This window comes from Corylus avellana, chromosome 6 (genome assembly GCF_965113065.1).
Source record: "Corylus avellana chromosome 6, dhCorAvel1.hap1.2, whole genome shotgun sequence".
In the NCBI taxonomy this organism is placed as follows: domain Eukaryota; kingdom Viridiplantae; phylum Streptophyta; class Magnoliopsida; order Fagales; family Betulaceae; genus Corylus; species Corylus avellana.
In genome coordinates this window covers 8,744,026-8,767,409 of record NC_142495.1, presented here as the reverse complement: position 1 = coordinate 8,767,409, position 23,384 = coordinate 8,744,026, and the positions used below count along the sequence as shown (strand labels likewise).

Genomic DNA, 23,384 nt, shown 5'->3' with positions numbered 1-23,384 from the left:
TTCTCGTATGCACTTCATCTAGGTGCTGAAATGCAAAAGACTCCAAGTAGCTCCATCAAGTCAACGGGCACATCGTGCTATGATTTATCTGTCTCTCCATACCTTTCAGCTCTCTACTCTCTCATGAGAGCAGTTTTCCCTTTTCTCTGTAAAACTCTCCACCTCCTTCGTGAGAGCTCTAAACCGTCTCTGTTCTGCTATTTCCGGGGGAGGAGGGAGAGACTTTGTTATCTCCCTTCTCCCCTAGCCTCATTCCCTTCGCCTAGTGTAGCAATTTCTCCTTCCCCCTTCGTTATTGGTCTTCTCTTTTTTTTTCTTTCTTTTTTACTACTAAGCAATTGTGATGCCATTCCTCCTTCCCCATACCTCTTCACCCCGCCTGGTCGTCTTCCTTTGGCCATGCTTCACCCCCAGTTGTCGTGCCGTTCACGATTCTATGGTGGATCTCATATCCAGATCTCTCCAAGTTAGATTTATCGCCCTCCGTTCCTCCATAGCTCCAATATGCCACACCATTATGTTCATCGGCCTCCCAGCTTCCTGCCTCTACCACTATCCTCTTGTTCCAATAACGACATGCCACCGTGTGGTCATCACGTGTCCTCCGAACTACTGCTAGAAGCTCTTTCGCCGGTCTCATTCTGCGTTGTGCTCTATTGAAGTTGTTGCTTAGTGGGCTTTATTATTCCTTTTTTTCCTATATTTTTCTTTTTATTGTGCTTGCAGCTTTATTTGTATTTTGCTGCTTTTGTGTGTTTGTGGGTTACTGTCTCCCAATTCTTTGGTGATTTGATCTTTTTATGGAGACTTTTGTAACCGGATTAATGTTGGTACCTCTGTACTCTTTAGTCCCTACATCGGACTATGAGAGTCCATATTCGGTTTCAGTCTTCTTCCAGCGTTTGTTGTTTTCTCTAAGTGGTGGTTCAGATACGTTTACCTTAATCTGTGCCTATTTTGTTTCTATAACCGTCTTGTGCGGCCCCTTGAGAGGACCATATCACTTGTTTGACCAATTTCCTAATATTTGTATATAATTTTTCGTAGGGTTGTATTTTGTTTTGGATTTGTTGTTGGGAAGCCACCTTTTTTTCATTTTTAGGATCACCTACTCTCTTTTCTTTTTGAATCATAAGCAGAAAAGATCTTCCCTTATAACACATTTCCTTATTTAACAGGACTATTCATTTTCCATCAAACACCTAAACGCACATAATTCAACATTTTCTCAGCACACTTGCTAACATTGCCCAGTGGCGGAGCTAGACATTTCATATTAGGGGTGCAGCTAAAATTTTTTTGGCGTCCTAAAAATTTTCTTAACCCTAAAAATTTGGTAATTCATACAATATATGCATCACAAAAAAATATCTATAAAAGTTCAAAAATATGTGCTTAAATTGATATATTAGAAATGTAACATGTTAGCACTATATCAAAATGACAGAAATACAAAATTTTTTTTGGCGTTCTAAAAATTTTCACAACCCTAAAAATTTGGTAATTCACACAATATATGCATCACAAAAAAATATCTATAAAAGTTCATAAACATGTGCTCAAATTGATATATTAGAAATGTAACATGTCGGCACTATATCAAAAAGACAGAAATACTACCAAAAAAAAAAAAAAAGTGTTTAGAAATGCACTTTATGGTCTCTTAGAAGTGTAAAATCATCGATTATCGAATCTAAATCGAAAAATCCATTTCGATTTAGATGCCTATTGGTTTTCCCATTTCTGGATAACCAGACTCCATAGATATATACATATAGGTTTACGGTCTCTTAGAAGTATAAAATCATCGATTATCGAATCTAAATCGAAAAATCCATTTCGATTTAGATGCCTATTGGTTTTCCCATTTCTGGATAACCAGACTCCATAGATACATACATATAGGTTTACTAACTTTTATTCACTTTTCTAGGCAACCAAACAGAAGATAATTAAACGAAAAAAAAAAAAAAAAATTACAAATAGAAAAGATAAATATGTGAGAATTAATAATTAGAGCGATCAGTTCAAGACCTAATTTGTCAGCTGCATCATCGAGTTCGATCGTTCCCACCCATGCCCAGTGCACCATACAACCTCAAGAAACTAATAAAATAAATCGAAAAAATCAAAAATAAAACTAAGTAAAAGAAAGAAACTAGAACAAAAATTTAACACAAAAGCAACTGGGAGTTAGAGAGGAGGAGTTACTTTGCTTGGTGATAATGATGGTGGTGCCTAGACACAATATTGGACAAAAGATCCTCAACCCTACTTTGTTTAACAACCTTATTGAAGACAGCAAGGTAAAAATTGTGTTGAGAAGTAATGGTAGTACTAGTAATATTGGGGGTACCGTGTCTTGGGTAATGGGTAGGTAAAAAGATTTTTTTTTTTGGGTGGGAAAAAAAAAATTTAAAAAATCTTTAGGGGTGCCATGTTACCCCCAAAGAGTGCTGTGGCTCCACCACTGACATTGCCAAACCCTAATTAGTGAAAAAATTCAAAAGAAATTACTAAGCCATTGTTAAAATTAGTATGTTGAACTACTTTTCCTTGCTTTTAAAGCCAAGTAGAAAATAAAACACAATAAATAATATTAATAATAATAATAAGAGTGCAAATGCACCAACCTCCTTCAGCATTAAAACATTTAAAGTTGAAATTAATACTTCGATTAGTTAGCTAGAAAGTGTTGGAACTTCCCTATCTAAAACCTATTTCATTCATTAACATTATATACAATCAAGCGTAACTTTCAGTCTCTATCAAGAAACCGAAAGCACATATACATAACAAAGTTCAAAACTTTTTTTTCTCTGAACTGTCCAAAGTTTTCTTAGCAACCAAGCAACCAACCACGGACAGTGAATTACATATTAACAAGCATGTATAATTTAATGATTGAGATTCAAAAAGAGCTTTTAAGAGTGACAACATTAAAAGGTCATGATTTTGCATTTGGTGGGATTTGTCCTCAAAATTCCTACTCATCGCCTCCACAGCAAGTCTTTTCTATTCCTTTGTCTCTATTTTTACCTCATCAAAACCACTTCAAACCAGACACAAAAAGGTTAGATTTTTAATTGGGTTATTTAGTGTCCAAAACAAGTGATTTTGTAATTTGTGGCATTGGGTAGATTTGTATTTAGGATATGGGTTGAAGAATGGTCAAGAAAATCAAGTACAAGAAGCTTCGTGTGCAAGGTCACCTACTGACATTCAGACAAGTCCCTAGGAAAGAGTTTCGTGCTTGAAGAAATTTGTGGGCTTAACTCATCTCATAAAACCGGTTCAATAAGAGAGGGTTGCTTGCTCTTTATAGACATGCTCAAGATCTTGTCCACAAGCAATGTGAAATTATTCATCAACACCCTTTCTCACGTGTAGGCCAGTATTTTTTCTGGTCCTTGTCACTGGGTAAGTAGTGTGGACCCTATTCGTCCTATGGTAGGCTCTGATACCATGAAGAAATTTGTGGGCCTAACTCATCTCATAAAACCAGTTTAATAAGAGATAGTTGCTCACTCCTTATAAACATGCTCAAAATCTTGTCCACAAGCAATGTGAGATTATTCTTCAACAATGCTGACCCGTTCTCGCATGTTCGGACAATATGGTGGAATGCACGCATGTCTAGACATGGAGTAACAAAAAGTTTCGTGTGTTGGTGCGTGCGCTCATGTCCAAATGAATTGAAGAACCCTAGAGTCTTTAGCCTTCACCTTGTCTTAAAGACTCACCAATCGTATTCCCAAAACATATTCCTCACGCGTTCCAATTTCCGTTTCAGCATTTCATAGAACATGTTCTCTAGAACATGATAAGGCCTATGACTGTCTTAAAAATTATTCAAATATTTGGTGGTGAGTACTCGAAACATTGTCAATGATTCTATTTCTAACTCCTCAATTGCTTCCCCTTTTTGATGCACTGGTTTTTGCCAACAATTTCATGATTGCTCTTTGGATATGAACCACACGCTTCCTCTACTATTAAGAACATAAATTTCCTCCTTTTTAGCTAATGAATATGCATTTATCAAATTCCTAGGGTTAAACATTCTAATTGGTGTATCTTGTACATCCAAGCTACAAGATTCTGCCCACTCTTTCTGGCTTTGATTTTCTTCTTGCAACCTATGATTTGCCTCCATTGTAGGATCTACTGCTCTCATACCACTTGTAACACTTCTATTATTTTTTATGCCTTTTGGGCTGTATCTAATGAATATTTGGTGGTGGATTTGATGAATGAGTAATTGAATGAAAACTTGATTGAATATGGAAATGGACTCTTTACAAAGAAATAGGCAATTTCAAGAATGGCCCAACCTCCATTACAAAAGAAAGACTAAAAATACTCAAATTGACTCAATTTTTTCGATATCTTTTTCAATCCCTGGGCCTTTTATAGACTTTAAGTAAAGAAATAACTCTTACAATTGAAATGGGCTTAACTATCACTTGGATAGGCCTAACTTTCAATTAACCTAATAATAGCAAATGGGCTTCAACTATTTAGCCCAACTGCCTATATTAGACCCGTTGTCACATAATACTACCTTTTTTTTTTTTTTTCAATCAGAAAAAAAAAAGGTTGAAGTTAACAACAAAACATAAATTGATTCTTTTGTCAAAAGCCAAAATCAGTAGCTGACTTGGAGAAAATGTTAGTTTAAGTGTCGGTTCTTCAATAGATTAAGATTAACCCACAATAATACCCATGGCTTCTCCCAATTTAACCAAGTCGCCATGAGTAGGACTTTGGCCGTAACATATTCAGCAGATCCAAAAATAATTGATTTTTTAATTTAATTAATGATTAAGGGGGTTTATCATTTAAAGGGATGAAGACCACTCAAGAATTTTCAACGACAACAAATGTAATTAAGTCAATTTCAATAAACTTTCATATAAATACACTAACAATACTTGGTATTATATGAAAATCAAACCTCCTAGAGGGAGAAAGTTCATGCCAAATAAGCCATTTTGGAGTTTATACAAACAGTTTCCCAGCTCTGAGCAAAAGGAAACAATCTAACATTTTCTGACTGTTTTTTGGAAGTTATACATACAGATACAAAATTGGGTGTATCAGAATCCCAAGTAAGCCAGGGTTCAACTCCATCTTCATTCACTATCCTGCTTGCCTGCCTGGAAGGAGGGGATTGATAATTGAATCAGATCACTATGAACCAGCCAAGATAAACAGAACGATTGACAAAACTAGCAATGATTGTAATAAAATCCTCTTAACAGGATACACCTTGAAGAAACACACTGCAAATTCTATTCAAGTACCTCTGCTACTTTCTTTTTACTTTCTTTCTTTCTTTTTTAATCGCTTTACATATATATAAACTTTTTCGACTCTACAATATTACTCCAGGATATATGTAGAAAGGAGTGCAGAAAAGCTTTTATGAATTGAAACATAATATAAAAGCCTCCACAAAAGAGTAATGCTACACACTACATAGATATCCCACAAATATTCTGTTAATGTGGCAAGGTTTAGCAATTATTGGATTTTTTTTTTTTTTTTTTAACAAGAGTTGATCCAATGGTTATCAAACCTTGCCATGTTAGCTTTATAGGAGATTTGCGAGATGTTTGTGCAGTATGTAACATTATTCTCCACAAAACTGTCTAGTCCCGATTTTCATAATGTCTCGAAAAGGGGGACATTGTCAAAGGTCTCTTCTCTTTCTAGGCTATATAGGAGGATACCTTAGGGCTTAAACAAATAACCTCTATAATAGTTGACAAAAACAAAAGAAGAAAACAAAATTCCACCATTGAAAGGGAAAAAAACGCTCTGTGCATAATTGTTAACTTACTCCTTGCTTTCAAATCAACTGCAAAGAGGAATCAGTTGAGAATCCCAACTTTAGCATGACTTCTTCCAAACGTTTCACATTTGTGAGATAGAGATAACCAACCTACAAAATGTATAGTCAACGGGTTATGTTAAGAAGTCAAAAACAACTTCCTAAATCCTGACTCATGACTTCTTCTAAGGATTTCAAACCTAATTATGCAAGTCGGACAATAAATCGATTAAACAGTAGATGTACATATAACACCATGCTGGAGTGCCTAAAGTCACAGAGCAATGAGATAATGTTACACCTAGCTCATAAAACTTTCTACATCTAGTATTGGTATTATAATAAAAACTCAAAACATATTCGCAATGATCATACTTGCCATTTTTGTTTATACGTATGATCCTATTTGAATTTTTCTCACTGCACGGAGAATAAGTGATGTAATCAGATGCACTTGTAAAGTTGTTCCGAGTAAGCATACAAATCTAACATGCTACTAATAGATATGTTTGACACAAGTCGTAATGCTTAAAACATGGTTAATTGTCAACTTCCTTTCTGAACCAACAAGTTTTTAAATAATGAGCATTTTAATGGAGATCAATATCATTTGAAGAAGACCACAAAGGAACAAGGAACAGACTAATGTCTCCAGTGAAGATGCTCTATTATAAACTGCTGCACCAGCACGTCTTTTTGTCCGTGTTTTAGCTGAACCGATATTCTTTCCCCAGCGAAGAACATTTCTGCAGTTAGATTCATAAAGGTGGGAATGTTACAATAGCAATTTCTAGACACAAAGAATATGCCTACATCGTTTTAGCAACAAATTCATACAAATTTTAAAAACAAATCTCTTCTTTTAAAAACTTATATATAGTGCAGAACATTTACAAATTGTTCTTATGGTAGAACAAATATGATTTTGCTGGTGATGGGATTCACTATTCATGAAAGCCTCTCCAACTTTTTCCACACAATATGCCGCTTGTGCTGCTATTTTTGTTTTATTGATATGAGATCTGAGTTGGCCACACCATACATGTCCAATATATAGCCCTCAAAGACATTTTTCCAACTAATCTGTCAAACTTTGTACTTGTATTACCCCAAAAGACACCAATAGACAATTTTTTTTATTTTTTTATTTTTTTCTTTTGATAAGTAATGACCAATAGACAAATTATGAAGTCTTTCTATTTAGTATGTGTGACAGAAGCATTGGACATATTTTCAATTGAATTTTAAATAGGTATCATGACTTGATTCTCAATTTGAATATTACATGCGACTCACTTGAAGCTAGCATTAAATCCATTATAACTTCTGAGAAAGCTATAAAATCCGTATCAATTGCTTTTCAAGAACTCAACCTCTGTGGCAAACCCATTGAGCTTAAAAAGCCTTGTCACTTATTAGCACCTAGGCCATGCTGGACTATGTAAATGTCGTACTCTTAGAAAGCACACTTCAACAGACCATATCTAGGAAGATATATTCCCATAGCTAGCACATCTCAATGGTTAAGGAATATCTACTTGGTTAAGTAAGCAAGTTATAGTGTTGGCATGTGCATGTGCACAAGATCATCCTCCTTTAGAAGAACTCCATCTACTTCTCACTGGGGATGACTCTTGTAGTAGTTTCCGGTTGATGATATGTTTACTATACATGTCCCTATAATCCACAAGATACTTCAACATATCATGATCATCCTAATTCTATCTAGTAAACCAATTAAGTTTCCAGGTTGTCCACTCATTTTCATCTTCCATAGGAGAGCCCAAGTCCTCCTTTGATCAATTCCTTGACCTCAACAAATATATCCTTCTTCCTACCACCCACCTACCAAAGATTCTATGTTTCACTAATTCTTGTCCTTGAAAATTCCCAAAAACTTTTGGGTGAACCGATATTGACCATGTCCAAGTGAAATGATCGACCAAACTTTACCTCACCTATTTAACCCTGCATCCTCAAAACATATTTTCAACCTCAATCAGCTATTCTCATTCAAATGGAATGGCCTTGAACACCCCGAGATGTTTGATTATTTAAATTGAGAATGGCAGGCTCATTACTTGAGATAGAGATCCATGTTAGATTATTGTTACATGCTTCCAGACCTCTACACAGAGAACAAAGGCATATAAAAGAAAATTGCATTTGAAGTCTTTACAAGATGAAGGTTTCATAGAGACAAAATTATAAAAATTTATGGAGACCATAAAATCCTTTAGTACCTTTCTTCTTCTGATAAGTAGTTCTCATTAAGAAGTTTCTGAAGCAATGCATCCTGAAATGCAACAAATGCAAATGTTAATTTTTTTTTCTTATCCATTTTCATAAACCCAACAAAGCAAAAGCGGAATGTAATTAAACAGAAAATCACACAATTAACAACAGCACGCGCAACGATTCTGGACCGACGAAACAGTCCCACACAAATAAACAAAAAATTAAATCCACATGTTAGCAAGAAAATCAATAGCAGAAAACAGAAAGGACAAGCACACTCTATCACTTTCATTTCCCAACATGCCTATGGGGAGTAGGTCCATATCCTGACTCTAACACAGATATCCTCAGGAATAAGGACTTCTTATGTGTATTTCAACTCAAATGTCCAGAGGATATCAGAACATATCTTACTTGTGCTTCACAACGAACAACTGCTGTCACACGATCATTGTATTCTTCAATATTCAGTGGAGGAAACAAAAAGTGCCTGCGAGCATATAGCTGCATATTTTAAGAAATAATGGAAGTAAGAAATGTAGGAATATTAAACTTTACCAGGAAAGAAATCATGTTAGTCATTACATTGCAAATTAGGCACTTAATTGATATGTAGTTAGATATAGAGGTTTGAGACAACAAAAAGGTCGATATGCTTTCTCAAGAAGGTATCAACAATATATCTTTGAGACCCCTTAGATTGATTGATACATGAAATACCTCACATGTTCATATATATACGTTTTTTTATTTTTTATTTAATTTTTTTTATTTATATATAATTAATCGAGATATCAATCAAAGTGTACATAAGAAGTATACAAGAGAACTAACTAGGTCGTAGAGGCAAAAAGAACAAGAAAATCACAATCACTAAAGGAGGCCTTGATCAAATGGCACTACGTACATAACTCAAATCAGAAACAAACCTCATAGATGCAATCGCCCACATATGCTAATGATGACGCATTGAGCATGGATCGAGGCTTCTCCACTTTTGGAGGACTTGGCAACCATCGCTCGTATCCCAAGTAAAACTCATCCCGCTCCACTACTTCTAGAAATCAATAATTCAATTAAAAACATTATCACCAAATGCTCAGTTCAGTTCATTTCAATGAAAACCAGTATAAAATACAAAGAAATCAATAGTAACTTGGATATTAGGACCATTATCCTCTTTTTTCTTTCTAGGAGACAGTCAGTAACAAAAGATTGTTTTTTATTTTTAATTTTCAAAATATTCGTTTCTACTGCTAAAATGCTGGAAAAATGAAATAAACAGGAAGAATATAAAATTCTTATATATTCAACAAACGGGACTTCTCGAAAACCAGAAAATTTCCGTTCACCTTCCTCGGGTTTCTTGGTAACCAAACAATATTCTTAGGACCCAACGAAACCCAAAACTCTATTCAAACACTTTGCTTCAGTTGACTTGAATTTCCATTTCCCACAAAACAAAAACACCATCAAACGCGAACTCAACGTTTTCTACGCCCGTTTCTTTTTCCTCACCCAATTTTCTCAGCAAACCAAATAAAGCACAAGCAAAAGAGCTCATTAAAATACCTCGACTACTGGGGCGCTTGAGAAGGTCCGAAATGGAGGGGCCCGAAGGGGTGGTTGGGACGGTTAAGGTGACGGTTGGTGGAGCTTTGGGGATTTTGGGGGCTTTTCTTGGGGCGTTGGGGTTGTATGGGAGCCTCGGTTGCGTGTCCCATGAAGCTCTAACCGCCACTCTCATCAGTGAAGGTGCTGACAGGGTTTGCATTTTGGGTTTGTGTTGGGGAAATTTGTGGGAGACAAGGTGGGGTTTATCAAGAGTGGTTTTTACATTGATATTATTCTTTTATTTATTTATTTATTGTCAAAATTATGAGAATTCACTACAAATAGATTTTAACAAAAGAAAAAAAAAAAGAAAAAAAAATCTATGCTCTCTCTCTCTCCCCTAATTGTAATTAACTTAGTACAGTATCAAAATGAACTCATAAGTTTCTTAAGTATGCCAAAAAAAATAATTTAGTCCATATAGCCAAATTTCGTCAACTGACTTAACATATTCAGATAGCGTGAAACGTTTGAACAAATAAAATTATAATATGTATTATATTTAAGTAAGTGTCACATTAATGTAATCTATCAAATATTTTACATTAAAACAAATTGAGCTTAAGAAGATAAACTCTTCGTATCTTCCTCGCATTATGCACATTAGAGGTTGTACCGGTGCAAACAAAAAATCAACGGTGGCATCAAGGTGACAAATTAACACTAGTTTTTACCTCTTTATTTATGATTGATGATAATGTGACACATTAAGGATTCTAATGGAAATTTATAATAAAAGTTAAATATAAGGAGTTTTTTTATTACTTATGATTACTATAAAGAGTGTAACATCACTTTTTAAAGTATAAGGGAGCTATTTGTCAAACCATCAAATTTAAAATGACAAATTTTGCATTTTTTTTTTCTTCTAGCCACTATACTTTTTAAAGATGATGCTATAGATTTTTGTTTCCTTATCTTTTAGATTTTTCTATTTAACAAAAATATTTCTTCTGTTCAATAACATTCAATTTTTGACGAAAATTATTTACATTTTTTTTTTTTTTGTTATTTAAAGTCCACTTAACCCCTTCAAATTAGCACCCCAATAACAATCTACCCCTCAAACTATCAATTACCACAATTTACTCCTAAAACTACAAAAACAATGACAATGTACCCCCAATGCTAGCAAAATGACAAAATTACTCATATAAAATTTTCAATAAGTCTAAAATACCCTTAAAATTTTGAAAAAAAAAAATTAAAATTTAGTATTTTTATTTTATTTTAGTAAGAGTAATTTCATCATTTTTTTAAAAAATTGGGAGTACGTTGTCATTGTTTTGGTAGTTTGGCTGGTAAATTGTCGACATTGATAGTTTAGGGGATAGATTGTCATGGAGGTGATAGTTTGAGAGGGTTAAATGGACTTTACATATTTATAAGGGAAAACTTCAGTTTGCCCTTCCCCCCGAACTTCCAGCCAATTTGATAAACACCCCCTGAACTTCCAAAACTCTCACTTAGGTCCCATGAACTTTGATTTGCTCTCATGTAAGACCCTTCCGTCTATCTGAATCGTCAAACCCAAACGGAAGTGTCCTCACGTGATTTTCACATGGTTTTTTACCACTGACTTACCTATTTTGCCCTCATACTTACTAACCCTCACTCACCCTCACTCTTACAAAACCTCATTCGTCCAAGCCACTCCAACCCCTAAGCTGAAGACCCACTACCCAAGCTGCAGAAAAAATGTTGAAGCTGATGGTTTAGGGTTCCAGCCATCCATTCGAAGCCGAAGAAAGAAAGTCGAAGAAAGAAAGCTGAGGAACTAACTTCCAACGGCGAAGAATCCCACACGACTACAAGACCCAGTACCGTCGAAATCATCCACTGGCAAAATTACTCACTTTCCAATACCGGCGAGGTGACGATGGTTAAAGGTGGAGCATTTCGAGGGTGAGGTAAGCGATTCAGGATCGAGCTATCGAATTTGCAAATGTGAGAGCAAAACCATTGTCAAAACTGCATCAACAACTAAAAATCATGGCAAAAGGTTTTATGCTTGTGTAAATTAAGTGGTAAGATGTGTTTGAGAATTTATTTTTTCATAGAAATTTGCTGCTCATCCCATTATGTCTAAATCCTTTAGTAATGGGTTAAACCCTAATTTATGTGACCCTAATTTGTGTGATTATGCAGAATGAAACAAATTGTAATTGCAATTTTTTTAAATGGGTTGAACCAGAAATTTGTGTGTGCGATGATCAAGTAATGTCGATGTTGTTGGCGTGGCAGCACGATTTGAAGTCCGAAAGGGCAATGGAAGTCTTTAAATGCAAGATTGAACTTGCTGAGTACAAGTCAAAAATTGAAGTTAATGTTGCTAATTTTGCACTTAAACTTGAAAGGGTTGAGAATAAGTATCGTTCGACATAGCTGAAGTTTCGAGTTGCACTTGCATGTTATTGGTGTCTTGTTGTTGTATTGTTGTGTTTTTCTTTTTATAATGGACTTGCATCAAGGCTGATGTTAAGCAGCTGAAAAAGACATTTTGTTGTCTTTATTTGTATTAGACTTGTATTAATTGACCATATCAATAGGTTTTTTGTACCCAACTATTATGTAATAGTTGGTATGGTTTGTATGAATTTTGTTGGTACAATTTTACAAGTATCCAAATGGATTTGTTCACTAAATTTATGGTCTTGTGACCGCAATTTCTCTTATTGCTTACTGTTGTGTTACCTTTATCTTTGGAAATAAAACATTGGCCAAATGTTGTCAATTGAACTCAATTTAAATCCAAAAGTTACACCATCCACATGTACTCAATTTAACCTAATTAATACCACAAAAACACTAAATGTATAAGCACTTCTAAACTAATCCAACTATCAAAATCATAACAAACACTATATATATATAGTCACAACTATTTAAGAAATTATATAGACAATACAAATCCAAAAGTATTCAATTTATCTACATGTTGCCAAAAATACATGACCATCATCTACAATTCATCCATTACAATGTTTACAAAATACCCCAAATAGTTACAAGCTGTAAGTGGTCAAACACAAAATAAAGTTGACACCAAAATATACATGACAACCACCTAGAATTCATCCATTACATTGTTTACAAAAATAGCCCAAACAGTTACAAGCAGTAAGTGGTCAAACACAAAATAAAGTTGACACCAAATAGCTACAAGTAGTTAGAGGTCAATCATTACAATGTTTACAAAATACCTCAAACATCTACAAGTTGTAATAAAGTTTAGGGTTTACAATGTTTACAGACCACCACAAACACAAAAAAGTGAGACAAACAGATGTTCACACAAAACATTCATGGTTCCTGCATTTTCTTCTTCCCTTTGTCCATTCTTAGAACATGTTAATCAAAACCTGGTGGATGGTTAGCAGCTGTCCCTTGGCAAATTTGTATGTCGAAATCATGTGGGGCTGTTCTAAATGTCATATTGCCAACTCTAGGAGGACTCTAAGAGCATAATGGTCCACCACCTGAAATTAGTGGTGGCCCAACAGGGCTGCCAGTCAGATCAACAACAAGCTTCTATCTGTTGGCAGATTCTCTTCCACTTTTAACATGTTCCCTCAGCCTATTACCTACCCTCGTCCTTGTTACCAATCCTAGGGTTCTTTTATTTTTGTTCCCAAAAATAGTAGATGCCTACAAGTTAGGTATACAATTAGGCCCTTATATTTTTTTTCTCCCTTTTAATTACATGGATATGAATAATTACTCACATTTTTTTTGTAGGCATAAGGTGTTGCTGTTCTGGTTGGTTGGGTGGCAACATGTGCATTTCCTGTAGAATGTGCTGCAGAAGTTGCTACTCCCACAGGCTGTGATGCAATTTCTGAACATGGCCTAAATGAAGCCTGTGTTGCAAGATGAGATGCAGGCTATAAGACATGAGGTGATGCAATCTTTGAGGCTAGCCTAAATGCAGGCTATGAGACATGCTGTGATGCCGGCTGTGAAGGTGTTTGACTTGTGGTTGATTGTGATCCCCTGCCCTTTTTGAACCTGATGGTGTGTTCACTCTTCCCCTTTTTCCTGACGGTAGTTGAAGTGGCAGTTGAAGATCCATCAAACTACAAACACAGAAAAAAAAAGAACAAATAAATAAATAATGAAATATGTAAACCAATTTAGTAAAATAAACAGTAAGCAGCAATTGTCAAATAACTTGAGTAGATACCATGTCTAAATTCCAGTCAGTTGATGCATTATCTCTGTAGTATTTTCTGACATGTGACCTTCTTTCATCTTGTCTCTGCCTAGCAATGCGTGACCTCTTGTTGTGGCCAAACTTCATGCAGTACCCATATTGATTCTTGTTATCCCCCTTCCTAATTGCATTAGAATTTCTTGGTTCATCAATAGCCCTTTCTCTTACTTTTTTAGGTCTGGTAGGAGCTGCCCTTGCCTTGGGTGGCTCAATATTTGGTTGGTTGCTTCTAGGCCATTGCTCTTCACTTGGCACAGGGTAGACAACGTAGACATAAGCCTTGAAGTACTTTTTCTTGCCATAGTATTCACTCAAATATTCAATTGATTCCCCACCTTGGTGTAAAATAACAGAAATTGCATGAGCACATGTGATACCAATCACATCTCATTTCCTACAGCTACAAGTACTAGCTTCCATATCTACAACAAATTTTCTCCCAAGGCACTCAAACTCAAATATACCATGACCGGCATATGTACACCAACAATTACTGGCTTCATCCTCTTCTTTTCCTAGCTTCATAATCTTTGGCCCTAAGGCCTTCTCCATTGAACTTATCAACTCCTTCTTCCTCACATACATTCTCATCAACTTACATCTAATCCCTTCCAACATGCTCAAGATTCTTTGGTCATGGAATTTTTTGATCCATGAATTGAAACTCTCACAAGTATTGTTGTGTAAGAAGCTGGACTTACAATGTGTATTGAACCATCCCCTACACCAAGTGTTAGGATCTACCTTTTCTAAGTAGGCATGTGCATCCTTACTAACCATCTTTAGCTCATCCATTACTCCGTAGAACTCTATCTTTGTATAGGACGTGACAGTTCACTAAAGAAGATCCTTCAATAGCACCCTCGGATGACTAGGGGTGAAATAGCAGTTGCGGTTAGCAGTTAGTGGCTAAATCCACTAACTGCAACCGCCTTGGCGGTTAACCGCTATGACGACCCACTTGATTAAAACGCGACTAATTTTTTTTTTTTAAAAGCATTACCCACAACAACGCGGATTGTCACAGTGGCATGGCGATACCGCAGTATGCCATAAACCCATGCATTAACTTGATTGACAATATCATATACCATACAGAGCTACATGCATCATCAATGATTCATTAGAATTCATATCTTTGCAGCAGAATATAAATAACATCAGACATAACATAACACATCAGAGCTGATTAATACATCTAAGTGATTAAAACTTACATACAAAAGAATGGCTATACAAAAGTGTCACATGTGACACAAGCCATATACAAAATAACAAAGTGTATGAATATACATGAATGCTCTACAAAAAGGGGACTATCAACTAGTCCAACAAAATAAACATTCAATGTATTTAGGCCTCAAACACCGTGGTAACCTAGATACATGACCACAGGGTCATCGTCTATTGTCCCTATACCTGCATCAACAACTTCGTCTGCACCATGGGAATCACCACCACCAATGATATGGGCAAAATTATGAGCCCGCCGTCTCCATAAAATAGAGATGCTCAGCAGTATAAAACTTGCTAGTTTTATCCAAAATAATAATTGAACTTTGTTTACACTTACAAGATTCATAGCTCAACAATAAAACATAGGAAAGTCATCATGCAATGTCTAGTTATAACAATATACATATATGTTCTGTCCCATACCAGTCACATATGCATATTGATACGTCTAGTATAAAAATCATACAAAACCAATCATTATCATCATACAATCATATGCTATGCATGCTCATGCTCATCATCTTGTGCCAGTTCCATTGTGAGGCCAACTCTACGGTAGGAGACTTGTCATCACTACCGGGAGCCGTCACCTCGTTTCACTTATACATATGAGGCCAACACTGCGGTAGGAGACTTGTCATCACTATCGGGAGCCGTCACCCCGTTTCTCTTTTACATATGAGGCCAGCCCTGTAGTAGGAGACTTGTCATCACTACCGGGAGGCGTCACCCCGTTTCTCTTTTATATATGAGGCTAGCCCTGCGGTAAAAGACTTGGCATCACTACCGGGAGCCGTCACCCCGTTTCTCGTTATGCATGGGCCAGCTCGATGGTAGGAGACTTGTCATCACTACCGGAGTTGAACCCCATTTCCGTTATGCATGGGCCAGCTCTACGGTAGGAGACTTGTTATCGCTACCGGAGTTGAACCCCGTTTTCATATCAATGCTCATGCCATGTTCATGATAACAATACCTTGAACTCATATACTATCATAACTTATATTATAAAAATCATAGAATCATGTCATAAACCATGAGAACCATTCAATGCACATAACAACATAATCATCTCATTATCTTGTGAACTCATAAAGCTCATAGAAACATCACATCAAACATTCATCCAACACATCTCATAGAACATCATTAAATAGTCAGATAATCACAAAACACTTTACATCAATCATTCATCCAAACATCTTTTATACTTTAAAAATAATATCTTTTTGCCCAATAAGTAAAATACTTACCTTGTTCGCTTGAGTACTTTCTGGTGAACTCTTGATTCAACCGCGATACACCTAAGCATTTACAACATAAACAATAATTAAGCTCTATTCTTAGCTTAACAACTCATACTCTATAAAGATACTTGAGCACTACAAGTATCACGCTCCATTAGTTAACCCAATAATTATTATTCTACGACCCTATCATACTTATCTATTTACTACTTATCACATTAAATACTTATTTACTCTCTTATCTATGAAATATATATATATATATATATATATATATACCATTCCCATTGTCGTTTACCCAAATTTATAATACTCATAAACACTTATAATGTCATATTAGAGCCTAAACCCCATAGGTATCAATGTCCATGGAATCTCATAAAAACCTAGGATTAATACTTTAAATGTAATTAACTCATTCAAATTATATTCCTAGTGTTTACATACCAAAAGCCAAAAATTAATTCAAACTATATAAAATTAGGGTTATGTCCATATTTTACCAATAAGTAAAATTAGAGTTTCAACCCATTAAGTTAACAACCCGGAACTTGAATCATGCATAGCAATCTACTACACATAAAAGCCCCACATTAATTTTAGAAATTAGGTTTCTTATCAAATTTCCCCAATTTTTGGACCTAATTAAAAATCTTCTAAATCATTATGATTTCAAGCTTGATATCCAATGGGTAGAACAAAACTTTAAAGAGAAGCTAAAGATTTTAACAATATAACAAAATTCCATTCAAGAACCCTAATTTTCGGACCCAAATCAAAGCCACACAAATCCACACAATTTCTAGCTTCTAATCTCACAAGCATAACGAAAATTACAAGAAAAGACTAAAGCTTTTACCTCATAAGCACTCATGGCCGAAACCCCCTAAAAATTCGTCACTTTCCGTTGCTTTTTTTTTTTTTTTTCTTCTTCTTCTTCTTCTTTCTTTCTCATGGCCAGCAGCACCTCTCTCTCTCTCTCTCTCTCTCTCTCTCTCAATTTGCAGCTTTTTCTCTCTCTCACTAGGCCGTATGTATGAGTGTGTGGAAGGAGAAAGAGTGAGATAAAGGGAGAATGGGGGAAAAGGGGCTATGCGTGAGATGGGGTGAGGGAGAAAAGAAAGCGAGGGGGGGGGGGGGGTGTGCTGCACGTGGGACGAAAAAGGCTTGCCTTTTTGCATTTTTTTTTTAAAAAAAAAACTAAGGAGATAAGGTATTTCCAATGGCCAATGACAGCCTGACATGTGGCATGAGATAAGATTCTCTTTCTATTTTAAAGCCCCAACTATTTAGAATTGTAAGATTTACCCCCACAACCTTTAATTTATCTTTCTTAATTTCATGTTTCACCCTTACCATTTATTTCAACTACAATTTACCTATACATATAATTATTTACCACATTAGGACTTATTATCACACTTCACACTAACATTATTATTAGTTAATCTCTATATCACTTAAAATTTGTATTACATAAATATATCATCGTTAAATAATATTGCTATTATATTATTATCTCACAAATATTATTATTATTATTATTATTATTATTATTATTATATCTATTATTCTAAATCATCTCATGTGCAATTTATAACATTAATTAATTTAGATTACTATGAGGTTATTAATAATAAACTTAATAATTATCTTGGGCATTACAACCGCATCCGGCTAACCGCTTTTTCTACTAACCACTTTTTTTGGGCCAGTTTTGGACCCGTTTTAAGAATTAGGCTTTTTTGGGCTCACTTTAAACTTTTTTTTTTTTTCCTTCTTTTTGTCTTTCAGGGCCATTTTAGCATCAAATTAGTCCATATTGAAGAGCCCAATAGTAATTGATAATAATAATATAAAAAAGTCTAAAATACTCCACAAATTTACATTAGTTTACTATGAATGCATTTCAAATACAAATAAAATTTCCAAAAACCTTGTAAATAATCTACTAGCAATCTTAATTTTATCCTATGAACACTCAAACATATATCCCTTTGCCATAATAATTAATTGCTATTTTCTTCAGTCACTTATAGGTCTCTGATGATCCAATGCTTACTGATCGGCCAACAAAGCCCTATCAAAACAAAGCTTTTATTCAGTTAATCACTAAAAGATAATATTAAGTACTAATCCAAGCAACAACATGTAAACAACAGAGAAATAGAACAAGAAAAAGAAATCAAAATAAAAATGGATCCAACAAAGAAACACCTCACTGTGTTGCAAGGACTAAGAAAACGGATCCATGTGTTTCAGGGACTAAGAAAATGGATCCATCGATCTGGACTTTCTCTTGTTTATCCCTATGTGATTCGAACATCTAAAAACAAATCCATAAGATTAATGTTTCAGAGAATCTAAAATCCAAATAAAAAGAAATTGACCTACTGAACACAAATCTAACAGATTAATCACCACACAATTCATATGAAACTTGGATTTAAATACAGAAAAGAAAAAAAAATCATTATAGGTAAAATCTAACAAACCCCCAAAAATGACAATCTAATCTCAGATATTTAGGACAAAATACTTGAAAATGGTCTGGTCACCGAGGTAGAGAGAACGATACACTGCTGTAGAGAAGGTCGAGCAGTTGAGAGGTAGAGAAATCGAACAAGAAAAAATGAAGTGTGTTATGTAAAATCGAACAACCCCCCAAAATCAAACATCTAACATCAGAGATTCATGAAGAAATACATATTAATGGATTTGGGGATTGTAGAATCTAACTCACACTCCTACACCTGGGTCTGATTCAAAGAAATGTTAGCTCCAACGTCGTGCTCTGATGCATTGTGGCAGTTGTGAGAGGTGAGGCTTGAGAGGCAGACGCAGAGGAGACTGAGAAATTGTAGAAATAGGTTTAAGGTTAGAAAAATTAGAAAGAGATGAAATTGAGAATCCTGGGTGAAAGAGGAGTATAATTACCACTATGCTACAACGACTTATTGTTATTTATTATATGAAATATATATATAATATAAATATATATTATATTAAAAAAAAGCGGTTAGCGAGTAGCGGTTAGCGGATTTCCAAAACCCACTAACCACTAACCGCAACCGCAACTGCCTAGGCGATTAGCGGTTTTTACTAACCGCTTTCAAAGCGGTCAGGCGGTTAGCGGTTAACGGTTATAGTGGTTGCGGTTATACGGTTTTAAATTTCACCTTTACCGATGACCTGCGTTTCTGAAATTAGCGTACAAGTGTCTAACACATGTACGATGCTCAGACTACGAACATACTTGTTCTAGGCTTGGAATGAGACCCTGCACAATAGTTGAAAAAATAATTAGTTGCATTGCACTAAATACTCAATTTATATGAATAACAAATAAATACAAGTATTTTACTTTCTGTCGATCCAAAATAAAAGTCAACCCATGTCGAGTAGGGCCAAGATCTGCAACAAGTGCCTCCAGAAACCATGTTCAGCTATCTTTTGTCTCAGCCTTTACAATAGTCATTGCAATAGGGTACATGTTGTTGTTGGCATCTCTGCCCACATGAGACATCAGCTGTCCCTTATACATTCCCTTCAGAAAACATGCATCAAGACCTACAACAAGCCTACACCCTTCCAGAAAACCATTCTTCATGACTGCCAACGAAATGTAAAGCCTCTAAAATCTACAAGACACGTGAGGCATTGGTCTCTCAACATCAAAATCAAACAACTACCTACATTAGTACCCCTAACCATGGAGCAATAATTCCTCAATCGATGGTACTGCTTATCTAGTTTTCCATATATTCATTCTCTTGCTTTTTTCCTTGCCCTATACAGAGAACTCACATGGACATCCACATTATATTTGGCTTTCACCTTTATTTGCAACACATCTATGGGCATGTTTGGCTGCTCCCTAAAAGAATCCATGCACCACTCAGCAATCCAACTTGAAGTGACTATATGATTTTGGTACTTCCTAGTACAGCTGTGTTTGTGCCTAAGGGATACTAAAAGGAATGTCATCTCATTCTTCGACTGCCTCCCATATACCCTATACTTGCACTTTGTGTCTTTGCAAACAATCACAATCCTCTTCTTTTCATTTTTCTTGAATTTCAAATCCTTCCCTCTAAAAATATTGTATTGTCTCACGGCTTTTCTAAATTCAGCTGCATCGTGAAATGTATTCTCTACAATCAATGTCAGATTATTCATATCAATAGGATCAAAATGGACTCTTTTGGTTACATCCCTATGGGTTAAGTAAACTGTACTATCATCACCACTACAATGTGGTGATTCTAGCTTATCACTAGCATACTTCTCTACACTACCATCACTCTCTTCCCCACCCTCTCCAGCATCACCCTCCACAGCATCACCCTCACCAACATTCCCAACATCCCTTTCTACATATGCCTTTTCAAAAACCCCTTTAGCATTTCCAACCCCCTCATCAATGTCCCCACTAGGATGAGTAGTATCATCATCAAAATCAAGACAATCTGTATCATCACTAAGCATTGAAGCTTAGAAGACATCCTTCCAAACACAACAGCCCTCTCATACTCTGAATCCTCCTCTTCATCTCCATCAACTACATCATCTGCTACACTATAAGTTACTATAGGCCCCGAACAGTGCGGAACGGCACTGTAGCTGGAACAGTAATGTTCCATCTACAGTGCCATTCTGATGATGTGCAGCAAAATTTTTAGACTTTCAGCAAAAAGTCTACGCGAATTTCAAAAACTCAAATAATTCACTGTCACACACCCCAACATCCCAACAAGTAACCAAGGGATAACTAAGCTAACCATGTACTAACTCTACTTTGTCTTTCAACAAAAAAGAGAAAAAATTAAGAACTTTTTTGCTGCAAAGAACTCTTCTCCCACATTTTTTCAACAAAACAGTAACTGTTATATCCTTCAGTGAATAGGGAATTTATATATAAACTCCTCAGGTCAACACGCTTTTATTAAGAACTCTCTAAGTGTTTTTTTTTTTTTTTGGAAATTGACTCCCTGGGTCAATCGAAATTATAATAAAACTCAAAAAAAATTTAATAGCCGTTAGTCCACTCAAAACTCCCCATTTTATCTGATTAAAATATTAATTCTTTAGTCCACTCAAAAAATTAAATTAATTTAATCAGATAAAATGGGGAGTTTTGAGTGGACTAACGCATGTTAAATTTTTTTGAGTTTTATTATAATTTGATTGACCCAGGCGGTCAATTTCCGAAAAAATAAAAACACTTAGAGAGTTTTTAATAAAAGCGTGTTGACCTGAGGAGTTTATATATAAATTCCCTATTAACTGAAGGATATAACTGTTACTGTTTTGCTAAAAAAATGTGGAAGAAGAGTTCTTTGTAGCAGAAAAGAAGTTATTTTTTTTCTCTTTTTTGTTGAAAGACAAAGTAGAGTTAGTACATGGTTAACTTAGTTATCCCTTGGTTACTTGTTGGGATGTTGGGGTGTGTGACAGTAAAATATTTGAGTTGTTTTTGAAATTCGCGTAAACTTTTTGCTGAAAGTCTGAAAATTTTGCTGCACATCATCAGAATGGCACTATTGCTGGAGCAATACCGTTCCAGCTACAATGCTGTTCCGCACTGTTGGCAAATGAGGCCATATATAACACTGCAAGATCATAATCTAAATGTTTTGCCACCATTTTATTTACATTGTAGTAAGATAACATAAGTCTTAAGCCTTGGTTTAAAGGCAATCCTGGTAAACTGTAATAAACAAGTTCCTCAAACCTAGACCCATATGTACTATACACGTCCTCTATATCAGATAATTTCAACTTATTCTCATTATATGGGTCTGGGTAATTACTAACATTGCTCCCAACATAATTAATCATACATTGCCTGTTAAAAATACTCCCATAGTGCACCTCAAACATGATAGAATGTGTACCCATTGCGCATCATGCCACATTCATTATATTGAAAGGTAGTTTAATATTATACCCCAAACAATTCTAACCACAAAAAATAAATATAATTTCAGCAAAGTAAAAACAACTTAACCCACATTTTCAGCAAGTAAAAAAACAACACAACCCTAACTGATGGCCAACAACTGGACCCAATCAAAACATATATTTTATCCTAATTCATTTAATCACAATGAGAAAGTTATAAATATACCAATGAGCAGACATTTGCAATAAACTTTTTTTATGTCTTCATCAATCATTGTTGTAAAAAGAAGCAAAGTAAAAATTTCAGTAAAGTAAAAACAACCCAACCCACATTTTTAGCAAAGTAAAAAAAAAAAACACACAACCCTAACTGATGGCCAACAACTGGACCCAATCAAAGCATATATTTTATCCTAATTCATTTAATCACAGTGAGAAAGTTATAAATATACCAATGAGCATACATTTGCAATCAACTTTTTTATGTCTTTATTAATCATTGTTTTAAAAAGAAGCAAAGTAAAAACAACCAAACCCACATTTTCAGCAAAGTGAAAAAACAACACAACCCTAACTGATGGCCAACAACTAGTGCCAATCAAAGCATATATTTTATCCTAATTCATATCACAAACACAACTTTTTATAAAATTGTCCCTTTTAGAAAATTCTCGATCTTACCCCTGTACTCATTGCAGTCACGAACAAACCACAAGGTTTAAGTAGTAATTTCAAAACCAACTCTAAATACTACATTCTGCTGCACATTATGCAGTGTGGTCCTCTTTTTTCCTATACCCAAAGGACTACATTACCGCTAAACCAAAAACAACAACTTCACAAAAAGTAAACCTCTCTGTCAATACACTAAGCACAATTGTCCATTTTAAGGTTAGCAACCAAAAATGAACTGCACAATAACAAGTAATGGAAGGGATCACTTGACCACTTTATTCAATGTATAAAACTCATAGTGCTAATCACATGTCCAACACAAGTCGAAGCTAGGGGACCACACCTAGATCAGACAAAAGAACAACAACTTTCAAAAAAACCAACGATCTTCAACCATAAACATATGACAACTTTTAACGCA

At 35.2% G+C, this 23,384-nt stretch overlaps 1 protein-coding gene across 2 annotated transcripts; it reads right to left on the bottom strand.

The window, feature by feature from the left end:
• Nucleotides 1–4,886: 4,886 nt before the first annotated feature.
• On the bottom strand, nt 4,887–9,897 carry LOC132188428 (uncharacterized). 2 transcript variants are annotated; one of them, XM_059602873.2, is made up of 7 exons: nt 9,647–9,897; nt 9,004–9,131; nt 8,489–8,578; nt 8,080–8,132; nt 6,480–6,582; nt 5,846–5,947; nt 4,887–5,159 (listed from the first exon to the last, which is right to left on the bottom strand). In XM_059602873.2, the coding sequence occupies exons 1-6, from the start codon at nt 9,846–9,848 to the stop codon at nt 5,855–5,857; spliced, it is 669 nt and encodes a 222-aa protein (XP_059458856.2). In that variant the 5' UTR covers nt 9,849–9,897; the 3' UTR covers nt 4,887–5,159; nt 5,846–5,854. The 2 variants fall into 2 exon arrangements, 1 of the variants encoding a protein (XP_059458856.2); XR_009440881.2 differs by lacking the exon at nt 6,480–6,582.
• Nucleotides 9,898–23,384: the final 13,487 nt, after the last annotated feature.

Coding starts and splice junctions, on each gene's coding strand:
- LOC132188428 (XM_059602873.2), bottom strand. CDS start 9,848: ATGCAAACCCTGTCAGCACCTTCACTGATGAGAGTGGCGGTTAGAGCT. Junction 9,132..9,646: donor CAAGCGCCCCAGTAGTCGAG/GTATTTTAATGA, acceptor ATTGATTTCTAG/AAGTAGTGGAGCGGGATGAG. Junction 8,133..8,488: donor TTGTTCGTTGTGAAGCACAA/GTAAGATATGTT, acceptor GTTGCATTTCAG/GATGCATTGCTTCAGAAACT.